Genomic DNA, 23,856 nt, shown 5'->3' on the forward strand with positions numbered 1-23,856 from the left:
TATCTCGCTTTTTCCCCAGTTCAAGCACCCAAATTAAAGAGTTAATTAATGAATCTTATGTAACTTGGTCATCATGTAGTTGGTCATCTTCAGTTCATACTCTCTTCAAACAGATGTCAGCAGGTCGTAGAACCCAACTTCAAAAACAAAACTCTCTGTGGCAACTTGCCGCCCGTCCCGCCACACAGACGCGCGCTCCCTTTCTTATGAAAAAATGGCTAGGAAGCAAGCGAGCTGGTGAAGATGATGCATAATGTAAAAAACCCCGAGACTGGGGAACACGAAGGGACAGACACAAACACGAAGTCTCTCAAAGACTTCGTGTTTGTGTCTGTCCCTTCGTGTTCCCCAGTCTCGGGTTTTTTTACATTATGCATCCCTTTCTTATATTTGTTTTCTTTCTTACGATAACGATATCCCCCCACTCCGTCCATATAATGCCGGATAACTCGGCATAGCTGCACCTATAGTATATACAGTGCCAAGTTTGACGCCGAATGAACAAAGCGACAGATAACATTGAGAGAGACAGAGAGAAATGATTGATCCTAAGAGTGAGGGATATTCGAATAATAGCGGAGTGAGCACACTTATCGCACCGTGAGCACCGTTATCCAGTGTCACGAGGGTTTTCGAACGGGATATCACAGTGCTTCACGGAGGCTTTCACGCATGACACATTGCTGCTTCCATGCAATACCTTACTCGACTGTGTCGGTGACAGGTCTATATCGTGTAGTGTCACCCTAGCTCGACATTTATTCCTGTCGAGGCTACATAATTTGTGGGTAAGTTATCACAGCTTGTACTTTTACGTGACTCCAGAGGGCATTTTTTACAGTTTATATCTACACATTTTTTTTTTATCGGAAGGCCGTATCAGAGCATTCTCGGTGCAATTGTTTTGTTGCCAGATTGTGTGAAGTGCTCGAGCTTGACACGCGTTGCACTACATCGTGTCCGTACACTGTTGTTTTATAATCTGCTTCAAACGTGTATATCAGAATAAAATTCGAACGGCTAGGTGCGTCTGATTTTAATGACAATATTTCGTACGGAGCCCGCCCGAATCTGTCAGATGAAGTGCAGATTGTTCACGCTGAGCTTATCATTATAACTACACTCTTAAATTTGTGGAAAAAGGGAGTCGTACGCATTTCCCTTCTTTCTTCTTCTTCTTCTTTTTTTTTTGTATCATTATTCGGTACGTAATTGACGCAAAAAAAGAAAAAGGTGTACCCTCCCGTTTTCTACAAATCATGACCGAGAACGATGTCATATTCGCAATCATGGTTGGCTAGGAGCGTGCTATGCGGTGAAATTCATTTTTAAGCGTGTAGATATTCCACCCGTTTGAATGCTATCCTGTGTACCTCATTCGTGGACGGCGCTTTTATATCTTCTCTATTAACGTAGTATAACAGACGAAAAATCATGTAGTTTCTTCTTTGCTGACGTCATCGAGTAGACGGGAGCAATATGCTCCATATAGCTGACTTAAAGTGGCCACGCACATGGAGAGAGGTAATCAACCATTGTTCTAGCAGCGAAAATGTCACGAGATCCCGTGGCATAGTGGTTAGGATGATCGCTTTCCACGCCGAGACTGGGAGGTGACACGGGTTCGAATCCTGTTTACCGGCTGTGCTGTCTGAGGTTTTCCTAGGGCTTTCCGAAGACTTTCCAGGCGAATGTCGGAAGCACAGTTCCAGTCCACAGTTCCACAGGAAACCAGTTCCACAGTCACAGTTCCCCCTGAAGTTGGCCCAGGATGGATACTAACTCACCTGCCCCCCACTCCTTCCTGCTGTCCTGTCTTCATCTGTCAACGTCTGTACGCCGCTCATAGCCACAGTTGCTTCGCGGCGCTAACACGACAAAAAGAAAAAAAAAAGAAGAGCGAAAATGTCGTTCATTTCCTACACCCTCAGAACAGAACCTCACCACATAACACGCTCCTAGTCAACCATCATCCCGAATGACAACGTTATCTGCCTTGATTTGTTGAAAACGGGAGGCGTATGCCTTTTTTTTTTGTGACACTTATGCAGTGCATAATTGTTACAGAAATGGCGTACGCCTCCCGTTTTCAGCAAATCAGGTAATCGGATGACTGAACTTCTGATAAAAACTGAACTTCACCGCATAGCACGCTGTGCGCCAACCATTGCCACGAATGATAGGGTTATCACTTCTGATTCGAGGAGAGAGGGAGGCGTACGCCTTTTTCTGTCACTTTGGATATATGATAATTGACACAAAAAGGCGTACGCCTCCCTCTCTCTCCTCGAATCAGAAGCGATAACCCTATCATTCGTGGCCATGGTTGGCGCACAGCGTGCTATGCGGTGAAGTTCAGTTTTTAGAGTGATAGCAGACGAATTCTGACTTTACATGACCACGTACCGAAAGAAGGAGAAGAGACAATGAGCAGATCTTCTGTATATAGGTGACGTTGACAGGGCCCACTGACAGAAATGTTCAGAAGACCCCTCACTAGTGTCCTCAGTAGCTCTGGCAGCGGTTTCCACGACAGCAGCGCGTGCAGGAAGCACTGTCGAAGCTACTGAAGACACCACTGAGTAATCTCTTCAAAGTTCGTTTAACAGCGGGCCCCGGCTGCATATACAGTGTGCCTTCACAACGTACAACGTATAGACCAACGTCTCGTGGCCGACTTGGTGTCCTTCGCTCTCGCTAGTTGGCTCGCAGCAAAATGATTTTCTTTGTCTTTCTTTTCTTTTGCAGTGGTTTCCACGGTGGAAGAATGACTAACCCAGGTGAGGATATATCTCGTTTTCTGTCGATGTCTCTTTTGAGGGTGAAAGAGTTAAATAGTTGGCCTCCAGGAAGTGACGGATGCTGAGAATACAGATTGAAACGTTTATAATATTTCATTTCCTTTTAGTCGATGTAACGTCTCCCAGCGGCTCGGACGGAGGCCGTGACGTTCAACTTTATGCTTTATTAGTCTAAATACATTGAAGGGGCACTCATGTAGCAAAATTTCCCCGCGGGAAACGGATAATGCCCTTACTTTGACAGCAGTACAAAAGGAAGGATTTTAATCGGTTGCGTCGTTCGTGATCTACACTCTTAAAAATGAACTTCACCACATAGCACGCTCCTAGCCAACCATCATCTCGAATGGTATCGTTGTCTGCCCTGATTTGTTGAAAACGGGAGGCGTACGCCTTTTTTGTGACAGTTATAAACAGCATAAGTGTCACAAAAAAGGCTCCGCCTCTCGTTTTCAACAAAATGAAGAGCGAGAACGTTGTCACTCGGGATGATGGTTGGCTAGGAGCGTGCTATGTGGTGAAACTCATATTTAAGAGTGTATGGTAGAAGGAAGCTACAACGTACGCCTGAATCTTCTTCTCAAGAAGAGCAACCCGTCAGTATTATTTATTTTTCCATGTGTGCTACACGGTGCGAGGGGGCAGGGCAAAAATTATCGCATTCTCGCGCCCATGTGCGAAGCACCAACAACTTCATTTTTAATATGATGAATGGGGTGTTACATTGCCAGGAGCGATACTCTACCCTACACTCTTAAAAATGAGTTTCACCACATAGCACGCTCCTAGCCAACCTTCATCCCGAATGACAGCGTTCTCACCCCTGATTTGTTGAAAACGCGAGGAGGAGCCTATTTTGTGACACTTATGCAGTTCATAATTGTCACAAAAATGGCGTACGCCTCCCGTTTCCAGCAAATCAGCGGAGAGAACGATGTCACTCGAGATGATGGTTGGCTAGGAGCGTGCTATGTGGTGAAGTTCATTTTTAAGAGTGTAGGAATGAACTCCACCGCATAGCACACTCCTAACCAACCATCATCTTGAATGATATGGTTACCTTTGTTATCTTTGATCTCATTATATTTGTTGAAAATCGGAAGCGTACGCCTTTTTTTTGTGTGTGTGACACTTGCGCTGTTCGTAATTGTGACAAAAATGCCTGCACCCCCCGCTTTCAACCAATCAAGGCAGATAACGGTATCATTTGAGATTATGGTTGACTAGGAGCGTGCTATGTGATGAAGTTAACTTCTAAGAGTGCATTGCTGACGATGGATGTGGGGAATGAAATAATGAGCCACTCCCACAATCAGGTTTGAGGTCATATGGTGTCCAAAAATGTAAAAAAAAAAGAGCTTGGAGGGCAAGGCGTTGGCGGGCAGTATTCGGCCTGGGACCAAGCAATTTTGAGAGGGAGAGTGCAGATGGTTAAGAGGTCCGGAGAGCGTCGTCAGCGAAGGTTGGTAGTGCAAGCAATGAACAAAAATGTGCTTTAGAGCGAAGAAGTGCTATCTTTAGCTGTATCGTCCACGCGCAACGTTTTGTGGTGTTGCGCGCGTGCGGGAGCCATTCCGGCATAGAGCATTCCGGGAACCATAGCCGCTCGTAAACGTAGAGTAAAATAGAAGTAGAAAGAAAATAATATAAACATAGGTCCCACTGGTGGGACGGGCTGTTTCGAAACGCTTTTGACGTGTGAAAGCACTGAATGATTTAAAATATCATGTCAGCACGTCTGTCCTGCACTCTTAAAAACGAACTTCAGCACATAGCACTCTCCTAGCCAACCATCACCTCGAATGACAACGTTCTCGCCCCAGATTTGTTGAAAACGGGAGGAGGAGCCTATTTTGTGCCGTGCATAATGAACACAAAATAGACTCCTCCTCCCGTTTTCAACAAATCAGAGGCGAGAACGTTGTCATTCGGAGTGATGGTTGGCTAGGAGCGTGCTATGTGGTGAAGTTCATTTCTAAGGGTGTGGAGGTAGTTCGCCAGAGCACACGGCGCAGGTTGCTGGTGCTGCTTTATGCTGCTCCCTTCTCAGCATTTCGCAAACGTCAGAAAAACTGTCCAAACTCGTTATTCAAAAACTTCACCACAAACCCCGTGTTGGCCGGGGCAAACTCAGGCGGAGGCGCATTTGTTTCAGTTACACACATCTGGGGACGTTTACGTCTGTTGACCACGGCTTAGTTCGTGCTCGCGTACTCGTTCCACCCCTTGCCTTCTTCTGTGGGCCTGATGGGCTTCGCGTTCTCCAACTTACGGATCTTCTCAGCTTCGTCTCATTGCATAACCCTTCGCGTTTGTTGGGTCATGCTGTCATCGCTCAGTCAATGCGTTTTGGGCTGTTTTGTTCGTTCGCATGCTGCAGCGGCGCTCCGTGCCCTGAACTCTCTATTTGCTGTGGGCGTCGCGTGGCCTGACTTACATGAAAACAAGGAGCCCGTCTTGTGCTCTGGCACATTGTTGTAGTGAGGTCCAAATAGTACAATTTCCATTTGAACAAAAAAAAATATTTCGGTTTCTTTCCAGATCATAAATTTTTGTTTCGGTTTTTCTTCATTGCCGGTTCGCCCTAAAAAATCACGTCTTTTCCCCCTTTCGGTTCAGGTTTTCAGTTCGCTCCAGGACCCTACCGTGATACAGCTTTTGCTCTAAAACCTGCAGTGCTGCGCTTGACAAGGCCTGTTTTCCACCTGTTTTGTCCGCCAGTGTTCATCCATTGTACAGGAAAAGGTTACACGTCTACGTAGCCACAGAAGGAAGGCAATAGTTAGCTGTACATTCTTAATACGGACAGGCCTCGGATTCGTCTCTCCAAACGACCCTCCGCGATGATTTGACAAATCGTTTGGGGAGGCCAATGAGATCCCGTCTTAAGAAGGATATGGAGAGAGAAACCATAAATTGCGCTTTCCTTCATTCATCCGTCTTCCTAAACGACCCGCCGCGATGATTAACAAATCGTTTGTGGAGGCCAGTGAGATTCCGCTCCGCATTGTGTCGAACTTCTTAAGAAATAGAGGGAAGAGAGAAAGCATAAATCCTGGTTTCCTTCGCTCATTCCTCTCCCCAAACGACCCGTCACGATGATTGGACAAATCGTTTGAGGGGACCAGTGAAGTCTCGCCCCGCATCGTTCACCTTCTTAAAAAAGAGGTAGAGAGAAAATCTTAATTGCGGTTTCCTTCTCGCATAGATTACGAATGATGCAACCAATGGGTCCTGTGCTTTCTGTGTTTGCGCAAAGCTGAGCACTGCTTCGTGGATCGATTGTATCAATAAGTGATTTGAAGTATCCTGCCCCTTGGGTTGCGGGAGCGACCATCTTCATATATTTCTTACTGCAGTTTAACCTAACCTAAGCATTTCACAGTTCCAACTCACAAGTCGAAAAGTCTGCCATTAGATGCATATGTTTATCACCTGGTTCTCATCAAATGATCATTTATCAACTTGAATTCTTCTGAACAGATTCAATACTATCGTCGTCCAGCCATGACCCCAACAGGGACGGCACCACAGTCAGGGAAGGGTTCAAGAAGTCGGACCAAGTCTATTTTGAAGAAAAAATAGCAGTGCCTGATACCGGCAATGTGAGTCTTGCACGCCTTCGCACGTTTACCATCTCCAGACAGCTGTTGACTAGTACGTCATTTAGAGACTGTGTTTGAAACCGCATATGTAAGAAACAATATTCTTGTATTAGCGTCCGCCATGGTAACTGTCATTCAAGGCGACACGTGTTGTAACACCTTCGTGGAAATGCATGATGCCTTCCATTTGCTCTGCAATGTTGTAGCTCATCACGACAGAGAGAGAGCTTCACCGCACAACTCGCCAGTGGTGCAGGCACCGCCATATATCGAACTTTTGGTGTTGCATTTGAGTTAAGGAAACGAGAGTGAAATCGTAGTCCCCTTGTTGTAAGTCCCCCAGGACCCCTGCATGCAGCTAAACGCTAAAAGCTAAAACGCTATCGTAGGCACGTTCTCAGCGTTCCCTGAATGCATGAACGTCAGCGTACGTCAGTGTGCGTTCTTGCGTTTGTCTAGAAATATGATAGTCACAGTAATAAATACACGTTTCAAACGAACCTGTAGTTGATCGGCCACGTGTTATTTATTTTTGGGTTGACTATGATTGTCTCACCAAACTGCACTGATGCGCTCGTTCGAAACGCAACGCAAACGCAACTAAGTTGCATCCATCGCGGCGAGCCTCTGCCCGGTTTGGTATTCTGTGGCTCCACACTGTGCGGGAACTTTTCAACATCTGAAGTGAGCTGTTCTCATTATACGTAAACTAATGCCGACGCTACGAGTATAGGAAAAACAACTTGCAAAGCACGAAGACATACAACATTCCCTAGCGCGCCCAGCGAACTACCAGACCAGACGGAAGCTGCAGCAATCACGTGATTCCTTAACCAGCTCTCATTGGGGAGAGCCGCTTCTCACTCCCGGCGTCGTCGTGACGAGCCCGCCTTGCTGGCCCAGTCGCATACGACGATTTCTGGACAGGAAACCGGCAGACTTTCTCACCGGCACGACAACTCGGTGACGAAAAACCGCATGCACAAATTTCCACTACGGTGGTGCCCTAGTGGGCAGTTCGTCAGTCTGTGTTAACTATTAACCTTAAATTAACTGACAAGTGCTTAAAATCGGGCTCGCTTTATCCCCGAAGACGGCATCTTTAGCCTCAGAAATGTCCTCCGCGTCCACACCTGGAGCGCCCTTCTGACGTCATTTCCGTTTGCAGTCCTATTGGCTGCCGTCGAGTAGCCTCTTCCGCCTTTAGCCCGTTATTTCTGTCCACCGGTGTCGCCGGAAAATATTTGACGTTGCCATTGTTTGCGTAGGCTCAGCAGAAAACTATTGGCGGTGACCGGCTTTTCGTCGAAAACTCATCGTATGGGGCTGACGCTTGATGCCGGACCTTTGACGAAAATTTGTGCGCGCCCCGAAATTCCGCCGCGCGGACGCCAATGCCAGCGAATCGCGAACGAAAACGGGCCATGCGTGTCGGGCTTAACACGCACGGGGCCAACCGTTGCACAACGCTATACTACTGTTATCGCTCCCGTTTGCGTAAAAGCGCAGGACGTACGTGCTCTTGGAAGGGTTAAAACAACTGCACAAATGTCGCAAGAAGTTGCACGTCTCCTATTTTGAACAAATCGGGGAGGAGGAGGGAAGAACGATGTGATTCGAAATGGCTGTTGGGTATAGGTGTGGTGCCCAGTGATGGCCAGTAGTTAACTACATGTAGTTAAACTGCTAGTTAAACTACCTGATTGTAGTTAAAAAGTAGTTATCAACTACTTGCAGAAATGTAGTGGCAACTACTAGTTAAACTACTATTTTAAGTAGTTAACTACAGTAGTTAGGTTACTGAAGGCGCCAACTACTTCTGATTTTGCCGCAAGCTTTACGGCACGATTGTGCTTCCGACTTTTACCTTGAGATACTTGATTGATGAGGACGGAGGTGCAGAGCAATTGTGTCGTGCATGTGTACTAAATCTTCACTTTTAATGCTTGTCTAGCGAAGCCTCATTTGCTGTGAAATAACTCTGCAACTTCGTTTATCGCGTAGGCACAGAGAGAATCCCGCCGCAAGCTATGTATTTGACGATCGTAGCAATGGCTTGAGCCAAAGTTTATTATTGCTTGTGGTTCATATTTAGGCGTCCAAGAACACTACAAGGGATTGGTGTTGGTGGGCAACGCTAAGTAGTTATAGATGTAGTTAAACTACATTGCAGTAGTTAAAAAAGTAGTTTTAACTACTCCCCTGAAAAGTAGTTGAACTACTAGTTAAACTACTCGATCACAAAGTAGTTAGTAGTTATAGTTAAACTACTGTAGAAGTAGTTAGTGGCCATCACTGGTGGTGCCAGTCTTAGCCAATGGTGAAGTTCTGCTCTAAAAGTGTAGGTTACTTGTGATGGCATCTCTAAGCAAATAGATCGTTATCTTAAAAGAAAGGGAAGCGCGGGCGTAGAGTATAGAATTACCTTTCTCAATTGCTTGTACTTGATTCAGAGTTCGCTCTGAGCAGTAGTACTTGCGAATATCTCGTGTGTGTATGCGTGTATGCTTATATGTGATCTCAATCAAATTTCAGGCAGTCTTCAGCTTCCGCAAGCTATGGGCCTTCTCTGGTCCCGGCTTCCTGATGAGTATAGCGTTTATAGATCCTGGAAACATAGAATCCGACCTTCAGGCTGGCTCTGTTGCTGATTACAAGGTAGGTTCTCTTTACATGTAGTAGTGTAGTAGTGGTGACACTCTAAAAACTGCACTTCTATAGAACACTCTGCGCCGAGGATTGCCGTGAATGATAGGTTTACCGCTTCTCTGATTCGGATAGAGGGGTGTACGCCTTTTGTGACACTTGACACAAAAAGGCGTGCGCTCCCCCTCTCTCCTTGAATCCTGGAATGCGATAACCCTATCATTCGTAACAATGGTTGCGGCAGAGCGTGCTATGCGGTGAAGTTCCATTCTTCCGTCTGAGCATCGTGTAACTGTTGACATGCCTATGTACCCGGAAGCGGCAAAGCCTTACGTTGGGAGTCGATGGCACTTGGCGTGGGACACACGTACCTCTACATGCCCTTCCTTTTTGTGACGCTGCGCAGCGCAGCCAGTGGAGGAGAGCTCAATTATTGTGCTTGCACGTAACTTTAACTGCATTTTCGTCTCTTACATCTAATGTTGCGCGTGTAATAGGGTAGTGTACTGCTCTCCAGTGGTGAATAACCCCAGGCCATAGTCACGATTTATTTGTTTGTTTGTTTGTTTGTTTGTTGTTGTTATTGTTTACATATAGAGGTGGTGTCGTTCCTCTATACGGGTCCCGACCGGCGATGATGGTATGCAAGGGAAAGGAGATGACGGTGGCCTATTTCCGTGGCCGCGCCGGTGGAACTGAGGCCGGTGCTCCAGAGCGTGGCCATCTTCGTCGTTGTACACGGCCCTCTACAGTGCTACCCCCTCAGACGCGGAGCCGCGACAAAGAAGAACCACGTCTACACCTGAGTGAGAGAGCAAGAGCGACCATGGATTACGCGCACTGCTGGACATGTCCAGGGCCCGGCACATCACATTTTGCGTGAAACGGGCGATGAGCGGGGAGGAAGCTGCAGAGATGAGGCTTGCCGGAGATGATCGATGAAGTCGTTGGCCGTCAAAGTCGTGTTGCGGAGTCGTGGTCCGGGGTGCCGCAACCGGCACGGGAGCGAGAGCTCGTTGAGTCTATCCCAGGAATAGCGAGACTGCGTTAGCCGTGTTGGCTGCCGAGACGCCGGTTGAAAACGTGCCGGTGCGTCGGCTGCCGCGACTGCCGAAGCCGGTAGGCGAGCACGTTGCTCTGGTGTCGCGGCCGGCAGCGGATAAGCGACGACATGCGGGACAATGAAGCTGTGGGTCGTGAATGTGCCGGAGGCCGTGGATAGCACAGGCCGGTCCCTGGAAGCCGTGAAGCGATGGTCTGTGGGCGGATGGGATGATCAGTGGTCAGTAGATGGAAGCGGGATAGGAGCGGTCGTGATGTGGCCGTGATGAGTAGAGTAATGGCAGTGGCTTCCAGGGATGGATTACCTTGGCAGTTCTTCGATGGAGTGATCAATTTGGGACGGTGAAGGGTTGAATTGCGCCGAACATCGTGTTCTTCGTTCGGGTCACCAAATGTAGGGGTGGTGTTGTTCCTCTATACACGGGCCCCGACCGGCGATGATGGTATGCCACGAAGAGATGATGACAGTGGCCTATCTCCGTGGCCGCGCCGGTGGAACTGAGGCCGGTGCTCCAGGCGCACGGCCATATTCGTCGTTGTCCACGACCTGTTACAGATGAGGGTGAAGACTGGAGGACGAGTTACCACGTGCACGCGACTTATGGCATCAGCTACGGCGGTGTTGACTCCTTTCAGGTGACGGATGTCAGTGGAAAACTCCGAAAGGAAAGCTAAATGACGGATCTCCCTTGGACTGTAATTCGGGCTGGCTGAAGTGAAAGCGGAAGCAGGCTTGTGGTCAGACCATATAATGAAGTTTCGACCTCCCAGAAAATTGCGAACAACGCAGTACGCCGCCAAGAGTTCCTTCCCGAAGGCGCTGTACTTGGTCTCGGCGCGAGTCTATTTGTGGGAGGAAAAGGCGAGGGCCATATGCGCGCCGTGGACTTCCCCTTGCAAGGCTGCTCCGAGAGCATTATTTGAGGCGTCTACTACGAGGGATGTTGGAGCGTCATGACGAGGGTAGCTGAGCATTGTTGCGGACGCGAGAGCGTTCATCACTGCATCAAATGCAGTTTGGACGGAGTCGGACCACTGCAGAGACGCCGCACCGGAGGACGGGGCAGTCTTGAGTAGGTCTTCGAGGGGGCGGAGTCGCACCGCGCACGCAGGGAGGAACCGCCTGTAGAAGTTGACCATTCCAAGGAAGCGGCGCAGCTGCTTGACGGTATCAGGGCGAGGATTGTCCTGGACTGCCTGCACTTTCATCGGAAGCGGGAATAATCCAGCGGCGGAGATGCGGTGCCAATGGAATTCGAGAGAGCCCCTGCAAAAATTCGCATTTTTGCACGTTGATGACTATACCGTGCTTCTGCAACTGTGCAAAAAGTAGTCTGAGGTGCTCCAAATGCTGCTCTTCAGTTTCGGTATCGACAAAACTATCGTCTATATAGGCGAAAAGAAGTCCTCGCGAAACAGTACCGATATACCTCTTGAACGTTTCGGCGGCGTTCCACAATCCAAACGGCATCCGGAGGAATTCGTGCCAAAAGGCGTCGTGATAGCTGTTTTGTGGAAATCTTCCGGCGCTACGGGTATTTGATGATCAGCTTTGACAAGGTCGATTTCGCTGAAATAGTTTGCACCGGCTAAGTTCATGGCGAAATCCTGAATGTTTGGAACAGGGTACCGATCATGCTTCGTGATGACATTCAGCGCTCTGTAATCCCCGTAGAGCCTCCAATCACCAGTTTTCTTGGGAACCATATGTAATGGAGTAGCCCAACTGCTTTGGGAGGGGCGGGCGATACCGATGTCGAGCATATGCTGAAATTTAGCTTTGGCTATTTTGAACTTTTCGGGAGCAAGACGACGAGGCCTGAAATGAACTGGCGGTCCACTTGTCTGAATATGATGGACGATGTGGCGAACTGGATGGGTCCAATGAGGCGACCTTGTCAAAGACGGGAATTCAGCGAGTATCGAAGCAAAAGGTGATTGAAGTGAAGTGATGGCAATGCCAGGAAGCAATGGGCGAGATGCTGAGCTGAGGCTGAACGTTCGTAACTTCGTCGCGTAGAGTCGACGAGAGTCTTGGTGCGGATGCCGACAACTAACCCGAAATGATGAAGAAAATCGGCTCCCAAGATGCTCTGGTTGACTGCCGCGACCTTGAAAATCCACGGGAAGTTAGGGCGGGGTCGAGAGAGAATGTAGAGGATGTGTTGTTCCTCTACACGGGTTCCGACCGGCGATGATTGTATGCCACAGAGAGGCGATGATGGTGGCCAATCTCCGTGGCCGCGCCAGTTGAACTGAGGCCGGTACTCCAGGCGCGTGGCCATCTTCGGCGTTGTCCACGGCCCGCTGCACATCCCCAGTGATGGGGTACTATCCTGTTCAGAACTTCAGCGGCACCTAAGAGGAGGATAGTCTTGCTTTTGCTGTCACATGAACTGAACTTTGTCTAACCTCGTGGTTGGTGTTCGTTGGGGTGCACCCAGATTAAAGGGATATATGGTCGCGGGGGTGAAGGGATGGCGTCAGTTGTGCCGTCGCAAGCTCTATGAGGCCGACAACGGCGAGCCCTTTTACCCCCCCCCCCCCCCACCAAAGGAATGGACGCATCCGTTCCAGGCGATTTCGAAACTCTAGTGTCACTTAATTCCTCGTGGACCGATGTCCGTGGTGCAGCGGTCACCAAAAGCAAAACCACGCGGAATATTGGTGTAGTTTCACTACTATTCGACGGAATACATGACAAGGGCATACGTCGGACGTTGAGAGTATGCGAGAATTCTCTCTCTAGAAAAACGAGAAAACGTCATTTTGGTAAAAGGCCAATGATGGCATGTCGCTGAGAAAGGGAACGCCGTGGTCGTGCCGGCGTCTCATAGAGTTACGGGGAGTCTGGCTGGACGCGCCTTACCTCCTCTGCGCGCCGCCCTCTCACTCCTCCGCTTACTGAGTGCTCTTTTTCTTTCAGCTCTTATGGGTTCTGCTGTGGTCGACCGTCCTAGGTCTTCTCATACAACGATTGAGTGCTCGCTTAGGCGTCGTGACCGGGCTCCACCTGGGAGAGATGTGCCGCATGGCTTATCCCCGCGTCCCCAGGATTATCCTCTGGATTCTGATTGAGATTGCTGTCATCGGATCCGATGTGCAAGAAGTCATCGGAACATCCATCGCTATTTTCTTGCTTTCCAGCGGAAAGTGAGCACAGTTTCCTACTCTCGTTCATGAATAGACCTCTCTACCGCAGAAACGTCACCATGACGTCGGTAGACATAACGAAACCCAAACAGCGCGGACGGGGAACGTGGCCGTTTAAGAAAGCCTTATTCCTTTACGAAGGTGAGGGGGGTGCACACAAATGAGGTGACGTTTTTAGTCATTTTGGTGTCTTCTTTCGCGTTCCCAGCCCACGGGCAGGGTAAGGGAAAGAAGGCTCCACCCGGGAGCTGGTTGCACTGTCTCGAAAGACGATGTCGCAATCTTGTCCGAATGTTCCCGGTTGCTTTCTATGGAGTCCATATGGACACCACGCGCACTCCGAGAGAAACCCATGCCCTTCAAGTTCCATAAGATGAAAGAGCACCGTGCCATCTTTAGAAAGCGCTTCCAAAAAGATAGGACTATACTGGTATAGAACAGAGCAGAACATGGTCATACAAATAAGAATATGTGAGGAGTTACATAAAGATGTTACAATATAAAAAAATATGTCTAAACGTGGCTTTGTTATTGTGACATGTATTGTTTGATATAGTAGTTCCAGTCCACAGGTTTGCGGCGCTTGGGTACCGTCTGACGTCAGTTGCTTGTAAACAGGGAGAGGTCTAATACAGTGGCGCGCATACTTGCCTCGAACAGCGGAGCGCGTGTCATCGGGCGCTGATAGACAGCTGGAAACGAGATTGGGATGGTTCCACTATTCTCTTGAAGGGGTCGGTACGCACAACGCATGCGTTCGCCGCAACCGCACCGTTTATCTGACGCATCCGTTGTCCGTACCAACACTCCCTTCAACGGGATAGTGGATCATCCCAATCTGGTTTCCAGGTGTCCATCAGCGCCCGATGACACGCGCTTCGCTGTTCGAGGCAAGTGTGCGCGTCACTGTAGACCTCTCCCTGTTTACATCCGTAACCCCAGGCATACCTCACTATACAAGTCAACTCCCCCCACAAATCTAAGAGCGTCTGTGATTGGCTTAGGTGGTCAGGTGACGGGTCCGAGTCACCATAATGCGTGCCCGCATGCTCCCAACTGTTGCTTGCACATTGATCATGTTGTGAGGACACCCGTCCGTGACGACGTACTTCGAGTATATCTTTTCGTGCTTTAAGTATACATGCTCCACACGTGTATCTGCTTCTGCGTCTTCCGCGCGTCTGCCACATTCTCGTACGCCCCGCTCTCACTGTGCGGACGAGGTTATCAGCAGGCGGAGATATGCATCTGTGACTCCGTCCCTAATGATGTGTCGGAGTAAAGAAGCCTGTGGCTTAACAAGGAAATCATGCTGTGACTATACAGCCCCTTCACCACGGCGCCTCTCGAGTTGTCTCGAAGCATAGAGAAGTTATAGCTTGTCAATTAGCACTTATGAGTTCAGATTGGATAAGCCAGTCACATGTAGAAGTTAACTTTATTTTTAATTCCACACAGCGCTTGAGCAGCAGCTGTTGCTCAAACGATAATGAATTGATGTTTGCTGCTCCAAAAGCAAAATCCCTCGTTGTCACTGGTGTATCGTTATCATTGCGCCACACCACAAGATTCACAAATCAGCTAGTGATACACTTAACTGAGTATAACTGGCAAGGTGCTGAGCCCATGATCCAGTACTGTTCATATGCACCAAAGTCTCTGTCAACTTTGGGATTTCCTGCCATCGACAGACCTCTCCACTGTGCTTTGATTACCAGAATTCTTATCTCCAATATAATCTCCGATTACCTACACTTAAATGGCAATGGGGCAGCGCCCAGCCTGCTGGCCGGCATCAGCCCCATCTCATCGTCGTATCTTTCCGTGTGAGTGTGAGCATAATTCAAATGTACTTTATGGGATCAGCCTTGGTGTATCAGCTGGTAGCATGTCCGCCTACTGATCCGAAGGTTGCGGGCTCGAACCCTGTCAAAGATGCTTAGGCCTTCAGCGTGGAGCGTCGGTGTGCCGTCTGTCCTAACACCAGCTTTGCTGTCTTAGGTTTTCCCTGGGTTTTCCGACAGACGAATGTCGGCACGGTTCCCGTGAACTCGACCGAGGGCCCTATTCCCGCCTGTCTCGCCTGTCATTGATCGTTACGTGAAGAAGGTAATCGAGGTCGATTACTTTGACAATAGGGCCCCAGGACGCATATTAATCCCATTATCCTTTCCTTAATTTCGTCCTGTCTGTCCGTCTGTTCACGTATGTACGCCCCTCATGCCACAGTTACTTCGGGGCTCTAACACGGAACTTAAAAAAAAAGGTGTGCCTTGAGTGCTGACATTGCGGCGCATGTATACCTCAGGTGGACAAAATCAGTCTGCAGACCAACTACTGTTGCAATTGCCTCAAGCCTTAAAGTCAGGAATTATCTATATACACGTATTATCTACTTTTGTGGAAGGAAATAACCAGGGACTTCCCTACACAAAACGCCCTCCCTGCATTTTTGCGACCCCCCCCCCCCCTGAAATTCCTCAGGTGACCCCACCCAGCTCGGCCACCAACGCGTTCTGGTAGCAAGTCCGGAGCAGCGAATTACATCCTGTACTGTCAAACTTTGGCTGTAGGACCACAGTCATGCAGATGATCGCACCATGCATTCGTCCAAAATCATTTGAAAGTGACTGTTCAATGCATATATTGCGCGCATATACGAGCAAAATTGCGTGCGGGCACGCAAACTCAGTGCGGATCATCAAGAACCATTTGCGATTTCATTATGCATCTTAATGTTGAAATGCCGTTCATAATAAACATGCATTATACTGTACTGTGTTCTAACGTAACAATATGTAGAAGTAACACGGGAAAGCTGTGCAGATATGTCACCATTGTGCCACGATCCTTTCCGTGCTTAAGAAAAATTCAGTAAGTGGAACCTACACCAAGCATACCCCCCTCCCTTGAAAGCTCGGCACCCCCACCCCCCAGCAGTGAATTTCTGGGGAAATCACTGGAAATAACTGGATACAATAAGTGATTATTTCCCGGTAACTAGATACAGTGACCAGCTCATTGTAAATAAATTACATCCCCGAAGACCGCCATATACTTCGAGCACTAATTAAGGAGCACCTGTATCCAAGCCACTACTTCCATATACCCGCGCTATTTTGGTGCCCAGGCCGTTGTGATTAAGGTACCGTGTTTTGTGTGCACGTGCATCTGGGTTAACCTCAACCATTGTAAGCATTCTTTTGTTTTTGCTCCTTTCGACCTTTCGTGGGTAACTTTTGCCAGGAAACTTCTCTGATATTCGAATTATTCTAACGTCATTATGAAACTCGTGAGAGTTTCGCATACTTTGAGTTGCTTCACGGCGAAAGAATGAAAAGGAGGAGGAAATCAAACAATAAAAAGACGAAGCGCCGCGTTGTCATGGTCAGCGTGGCTTCTGATAGTCTAGCAGATACGCCACCATGCAAGGGTGATAGATAAGAGCGTAGGTCGAACGGATCGCGTATCTCCTTGTTCGTCAAGTGGACATGAGAGGGCTCTGCGATGGAGCGCTCTTTTGACGCGATGGAAGGATGCTTCGTCCAAGTTTCGGAAGTTCGGATCCATTTCTGCAGACTCGGGGGAAAAAACCAGCTCGAGTGTTGCAAGCCACTCGATTCGATTTCTCATGAAAGCGCCTACAACGTCGCAGTTGACATCTTCGTTGTAATCCTCGACTAGACAGTTATAAAATTAATTTCCACTAATTAGTTAATTAATTGCGGTACAAATTACTCTTAAACATATTTAGGCTACTAGTTATACTATGCAGTTGGTTTCGTTGTGATGCAATGAGCCGTTATTTTTTTAAGGGGGGGGGAGGTTCGAGAAGCATATACGAAGAGGGGAGTCAAGTCCTGTAGATCACAAGAACGAATTATGTTGTTTATGAATGTTGTTTACGAATTATGTTATTATTTTGTTTAGGGGGGTTCGAGTTAAATGAAACACTCTATAAACGAGAGGGACCGCAATTTATGCTTGCATTATCACCACCACCAGCAATGGGGTAGAGTATCGCCCACTGGCAATGAAACTCCCCATTCCACATCTTAAAAATAAGGTTTTAGTTGTGACGCTTGCACTCTTCCTTTTCTTCTCATGGTGGCAGAGTCCTGTGTTGATCGTAGTGGCGAAAACCGGCCTTGCCGTTGCAGTTAGTTTCCTCAAACGATTTGCCAAATCATCGCGAGAGGTCGTTTGAGGAGACCAAAGACAGGCCGTTTCACATTATACAGCTGGTTGAGAAGGGAGAAGAGCAAAAGGGTAAATCGGCGATTTTGTTGGCACATATACCACGAACGACGCAGCTGGTGAACCCCTTAACTGAATGATGGCACTCCCTTTTATATATTAGCAGCGGCATGATGGCTGCCTTGAGTTGCCCGTGTAACTGTTCTACAAGGCCATTGCAAGGGTTGTGCGGCTGCGGGATGTTCCCAGGACCGTCGCGAAGTTGGCGAGAAGGTGCTCTTCAAACTGACAGCCCCTGTCAGTAACTAGTTTGGATAGAACAACAAACTAGGAGATCCACGATAAGAAGAAGTTGGAAGCGACTGTTCGCTCTAAGGCGTCAGGCATGGGGGAGGGGGGAGTTCATCTCGTGAAGCAGTCAGCCGCCGCCAGTAGGTAGCGAAACCCTTGACAAAGTCCAAGTGCACCGCGTCGAAACGTGCGTCGGGAGGGGCGAAACGCACCACGGGAGCTGTGGTGTGGCGAGAGACCTTGGTAGTCTGCAAACGGGACAGGAAACAAGCCAGGCTCGTATGTCCGCGTGCATTTTCGGCCATACGAAACGCTCGGCAACGGACTTCTGTGAGGCACGAATTCCTGGGTGCGAGAGGGCGGTGCAACGACGCGAAGACAGTTCTTCTCAATGACAAGGGCACGAAGGGCAGTTGTCGGTCTGTAGATGTGTCGCAGGTGATATGGAATGAGTAATCGGGAATTTCGAAGACTTCGAAGTATAGAGAGGAAGAAGACTGCCGGAGGCTTTGGAGCTCGACGTCCGCTTGCTGCTCCTGAGCAATATCCTCGGAGGAACAAGTCATGCCGTGAATGGCATCCATGCAGCTATGTGCGTCCGCCAGAGTGTTGTCTGAGCCCTTCACGTGCAAGGTGTTGGTGCAGAACTCCGAGAGGAAAGCTAGATGGCGCGTTTCCCGCGTGAAGTAGAGGGTGCAAGCAGATCAAAAGGCAAAAGTCAGTGGCTTGTGGTCAGTCTTGAGAGTGAACTTCCTGCCTTCGAGAAAGAAACGGAGATGGCTTACGGCCAGTTACGCTGTCAGGAGTGCTGCCGAAGGTGCTGTACTTGACCTCCGCTAGTTTGAGGGCCTTGGACAAAAACGCCATGGGGCAGCAGTTGTCATCGATTTTCTGCTGGGAAACAGCGCCGACTGCAACGCCTGAGGCGTCGACCGTTAAAACTGTTTGGGCTTTGTGCTTAGGGTAATGAAGGAGCGCTGCGTTAGAAAGACTGGTCTTGATATCCTGGAAAGCCTGCCGGGCTGGTTCGGTCCACATCAGAGTACACTCGCCGTGGCTGGCGCAGCAGAGGAGTTCCTCCACTGTGGCGTATTATGTGGGCGCAGTGCAGAATAAAACGTATATAAAGATTGACGAACCCGATGAAACGTCTGAGCTGTCGGAAAGATCGGAGGTCCAGGAATTCGACGATCACTTGACCTTGGCGGGAAGAGGCGCGATGCCGTCACTCGAGACCACGGAGTCGAGGCATTCCAGCAACGACTACGCGAACTCGCATTTCTATGTTCGTGACAATACCGTGGTATGCCAGGCGGGTGAAAACGGGATGCAAGTGCGAGAGATGTTCTTCAAGTGACGAGCTGGCAACCAATATGTAGTCAAGTATGACGGTGTCAATAAATCTTTGAATCGGAATCCAAACGGCATACGATGAAATTCAAAAAGACCAAATAGGGTGGTGATTGCAGTCTTAGAGATGTCTTCTGATGCAACTAGGATTTGATGATATACCTTCATTAGGTTTATCTTGGCCTTCCCGTGCTGATTGGCGGCAATGTCGTGGAATCAGGGCAGAGAATATCGGTCTGGCACAGTAGCTAGGTCGAGTGCGCGGTAGTCGCCACGTGGTCTCCAGTCGCCGGTCTTTTGTGGGACCATGTGGATCGCTGAAGTAGCAACTATTGGAAGAAGGGAGAGCGATACTGATTGGGAGCATGTGCTCGAATTCTTGTTTGGTTATGAATAGCTTCTCCGGAGGCCTTCAACGGCCGTGCCTTCGCGGGCACAGGCGGTCTCGTGGTTTGAGTATAGTGAACCACGTCGTGCTGCAGGGGTCGCATTCAATCCGGAGAGCGTGTGAGGGAGGGGAATTGATCAAGCCAGGTCCCCCAAACTCACCTCGGAAAAGCGTGCAACGAAGAAGGCCGCCACTAGATACCCCACTGTTGCCGTTCCGGATCACTTCAGCGCGCTAAGTTTAGCGGCAAAATGTTTTTGTTGTTTCTGCGAATGAATCTAGTCTTTATATGTCCAAATAAAACGCGTATAACAACTTTCTCTGTCGTGTTGCACTTTTTGGTCCCGTTTTTAAACGTGTTGAGCGATCGGAAGGATCTAGTGCACGGCTGCGTGCATCACATAGCGTACCTGTCGTACCAGGCGCCGCAGGCGCTGCAGTCGTCCATTTCTCCTTCGGTGACTTGGCCTGGCTTGGATTGTGCTTCAACTGGATCTTTAGCGTGCTAAAATCCACGCAAGCCAACGTCTGGTAACAATGGGGTATCTAAGGGCGGCCTCCGGCATTGCACGCATCGGGATACGAACAAATACTTGGGAAAATGGCGACCTTGGGGGACCTGGATCAAGCAGCTCGATGAATGAAGGCTTTAGGTGGGCTAGAGCCGAGCCAAAGCGCGGCTAGCGAGGAGGAGGATGTATCGCTGCGGCGGCAAGAGACGTGGTAAAGTCGCGGAGGAGGCGGCGTGAAACGTCCGCAGTCAGTCGAAAGTGATGCAAGAGTCTGCCCCAAGAATGGCGTCCTTGACGGCTGCCACAAGAAAAGCCCAGCGAAAGGATCGTCGGAGGCCCAGATTTAGCGAATGTGACTTCTGTTGGTAGACTGGTTTGCCAGTGTGATTTACTTCCAATAGGTGAAACAGGGGTTTTCCAAAACGGTCGGCAGGGGAGGTTGGCAAAATGCTGACGTCAGTTCCGGTATAGACGGGGAAACGCATCCTAGAGTGCCAGTCTTGGACATAGAACAGGGGATTATCGGTAAACTGAGGAGCATCATAGGTCGCCATCAGCGATGCACGGCCGCATTTTCCGACCATGCGCAAGGCTTCAGACATTCGTGAGCGGCTAGAGGAACGTGGTCGTCGGGGCCTTCGTCGGGGAGCGCGGCGGGACAGGGCAGAGACCATACTGGAGAGGTTTCGCACTTCGACTTGAAGTTCTTCGATTCGCTGCTGACACGAAGATGGAGGGGGAGGCCCGGTGGAAGCCTGCTGAAACGAGACAGAAACAGCTGTGACGGAAGGGCCTGTGACCTCCATGATTTTATTAGCGTGTTGTGCGAGCACGGAAAGGGAAAGGCTTGAAGCTGTGGTCAAGATCATCTGTACTTGTGGCAGCAAGCGGTGCATGAAGAGTTCTTGTAGCTGGGAATCGTTGAACGTTGCTGCACGCGGTCACCAATCAGAGCTTGCATGGCCCTCAGTAGCTGAGAAGGCCGCCGATCGCCCAACTCCTCGGCTGCGAGTAGTTGTTTTAGCTGGTTATATGGGCGGTCGGACTGTGGGCTGAATGGAATGTCGCCTACCTCCAAGGCGGCGTCGGGAGTTAGAGCAGCGACAATGTGTCGGTACTGCGTCACCTGACCGGTAATACCTGCCAGCTGAGATTGTGCTTCCGCTTGCAAGAAAACAGCTCTTCGGGTCGAAGGTCCAGAAAGGGGGAAGCCGACGTGTGCAAGGCCGGCTCGTGCCGAACATCGGCGGCTGTTCCGGGTCACCAAATATGTAGGAGCCCGAGAGGAACGATGTGAACAGCTCGGGTGTCAACAACAACTGGTTTACTCGAGGGGATCGCATAAGTCATGTCTCGCGTATCCGGGTTTCAGATATCCGGAAAGCTTGTTATCCAGACTACATTACCAGGAACGAACCTGCAACCGTTGGATTTTGTCTCGGTTATCCGGAATTCGTTATTCGTATCCGGGCAGCAGGCGCGGGGACCAATCTTGCAGGACCTAGGTCATTCTGATTCGTTTATACGGAAAAGCGTCAACGTCCTCTGTTCCTGGCATGTAATGTGTTCGCATTATTCCGGAAGAGGGTCGCATCTCACTGGGGCATTCTGTACTGTTTGACACCCTTTCTTTCAGATGTCACTGCCTTTTGGTGTGTGCGAGCACACGGTAGAAATGGTAGACGATACGTGGTAAGAAGAGGTGCCCTGTATCCACCGGGCGCAAGAGATCTACATGTGAACGTCAATGCTCGGATAATCGAGACATGACTGTAGACCACGCGCTATGCACCATCTTCCTCATTGTCAATGCTCACGATATGCTACAGCCCCTTGAAGGTGCGAAAGTGTTTGTACAAGTGTACAAACCGAGAATTCATAATTCAACGATCTCTTGCACGCCCTAGAGGCCATCTGCAATCATTCTTTTCGTGCGCCAGAAAATTGTGGAGATGTATTTCACCGCTTTCTTAATATGGTGATATGAAATGGTCGAGAAATCAGAGCACCGAGCTTCAGTCGTGACGAATCGTATACAATGTCGGTGTGATTTCTTTTCAGAGTTCCTATTTACGCTGGCGTAATCATTACAATAGCGGACACCTTCACCTTCCTTTTCTTGGACAAGTATGGTTTGCGAAAGCTTGAAGCCTTCTTTGGCTTTCTCATAACAGTCATGGCTCTCACCTTTGGCTATGAGGTGGGTGTCTCGAGGTGCATGATTGTTCGTGTTTTGAATGTTTTTTTTTTCTTGAGCAAAAAATGCGTATTTTCTTTGCGCAAAGGGCTGTGCGTAAGGGAACATATGTGGATGACAAAATTCTCAAGCCTTTTCAGCATGAAAAGAAAAACTGGAAAACATAATCTTGCTCAAATGCGATTACGGTAAAATGCTACTTGGTAAAATCAATGTTTTCAAGGCTGGAGTCTTAACGAAGCGTGCCTTCTTTGTGTTGCTCATGCTTGAAAAAGCATTTTCTTCTAAAGCAATTACGCAAAAGGGCGCAGCAAACAATTTTAGATGTTAGCTATCCAGCCTGGATACACACTCTGAAAAATAAATATGTGACGAAAGGTTTACTGATTACATGTACATGTTTTCAAATACTGCTTACCGTGTTCGCAACTATATACGTTATGTGAAGACAGCACCAGGAACTGACAACACTCTTTTCTTGCATGTCAGCAGCTATAAAGGAATAGACCTCTACTCGAGAAACGTCATCATGACGTTGGTAGACAGACTGAAACCGAAACAAATCGGAAGGGGTGGGCTCGGTTCCACAAATGGGGCAGTTGTTCGCTGCCTCCTATTGAGAGAAGAGTTGGACCGACGGTCGCGTCCCTTTCAGAGGCCATCGTAATCCCCTCAAGACCGTGGCTTTCGGTCGCGAACTTGTTCGCCCCTAGCTTCGAGCGCAGTTCAACTCTACACTGTAAACTGGAAAACACCCTTATGGGTGTAAATGGCTTGTCCTATAACTGACACCTCTTTTTACACCGAACATGGTCTGGAACACCTTTTTTAGAGGGTGTATTCCGTGTAAATCACCCCTGGAAAGGGCGCTTTTCTTTGAAAATGCCCTCTTTTGCACCCTTTAAACACCCTTTTAGGAGGGTGTAAGATCGTTAAACACCCTCCTAAAAAGGTGTATAAAGGGTGCAAAAGACGGCATTTTCAAGGAAAAGCACCCTTTCAAAGGGCGTTTTACACGGGATACACCCTCTAAAAAGGGTGTTCCAGACCATACGGTGTAAAAAGAGGAGTCAATTATAGGACAAGCGATTTACACCCATAAGGGTGTTTTTCAGTTTACAGTGTGCCAAATTGGTGGCGCCGTCCAAGACTGTGACGTCATTTGTTTACAGACAGGGAGAAGTCTGTTCGCAAACTATTTGTATGTGGTAGATTAATGTGTGTGGTTGAGGGGGCGTGCCAGCTGCCTACTGACGCAAATTAATCCTGATGCATATTCCACTTAGCATTTTCTTTTTCTTTTTTTCAGTATGTTAAGGTACAGCCTGACCAACTGCAAGTCCTACAAGGACTCTTCTATCCATACTGCTCTGGATGTGATCAGAGGTCTTTGCTACAGGCAGTATCAATCTTTGGTGCATCCATCATGCCCCATAACCTCTTCTTGCATTCTGCTCTTGTCAAGGTGAGAGGTACTTGTCTTTGTAGACGCTCACTCCAAAAAAGTCTGCTAGAGAATGATTTGAACTTTTCGTGTGGCTCCTGTTCTTGTTTGTTGAGTCACCTCATACAAAAATGCAAAGTGGAACGACAGTAACGCACTGATAGACAATGAAAGACATACTAAGTCTGAGTTGAACCGTGCTTTACGGGC

General features: G+C 48.7%; 1 protein-coding gene across 1 annotated transcript in view; it reads left to right on the forward strand.

Moving 5' to 3' along the window:
* Window positions 1-619: 619 nt before the first annotated feature.
* Window positions 620-23,856, forward strand: part of LOC135366534 (natural resistance-associated macrophage protein 2-like) — a 47,037-nt gene continuing 23,800 nt past the window's right edge. Inside the window, exons 1-7 of the mRNA XM_064599265.1 lie at window positions 620-788; window positions 2,749-2,780; window positions 6,285-6,406; window positions 8,942-9,064; window positions 13,041-13,267; window positions 22,067-22,205; window positions 23,512-23,667. Of these exons, the coding sequence (XP_064455335.1) occupies window positions 2,768-2,780; window positions 6,285-6,406; window positions 8,942-9,064; window positions 13,041-13,267; window positions 22,067-22,205; window positions 23,512-23,667 (780 nt within the window). The 5' untranslated portion in view covers window positions 620-788; window positions 2,749-2,767. The remainder of the gene's footprint in view (window positions 789-2,748; window positions 2,781-6,284; window positions 6,407-8,941; window positions 9,065-13,040; window positions 13,268-22,066; window positions 22,206-23,511; window positions 23,668-23,856) is intronic.

This window comes from Ornithodoros turicata, chromosome 8, assembly GCF_037126465.1.
Source record: "Ornithodoros turicata isolate Travis chromosome 8, ASM3712646v1, whole genome shotgun sequence".
Lineage (NCBI taxonomy): Eukaryota > Metazoa > Arthropoda > Arachnida > Ixodida > Argasidae > Ornithodoros > Ornithodoros turicata.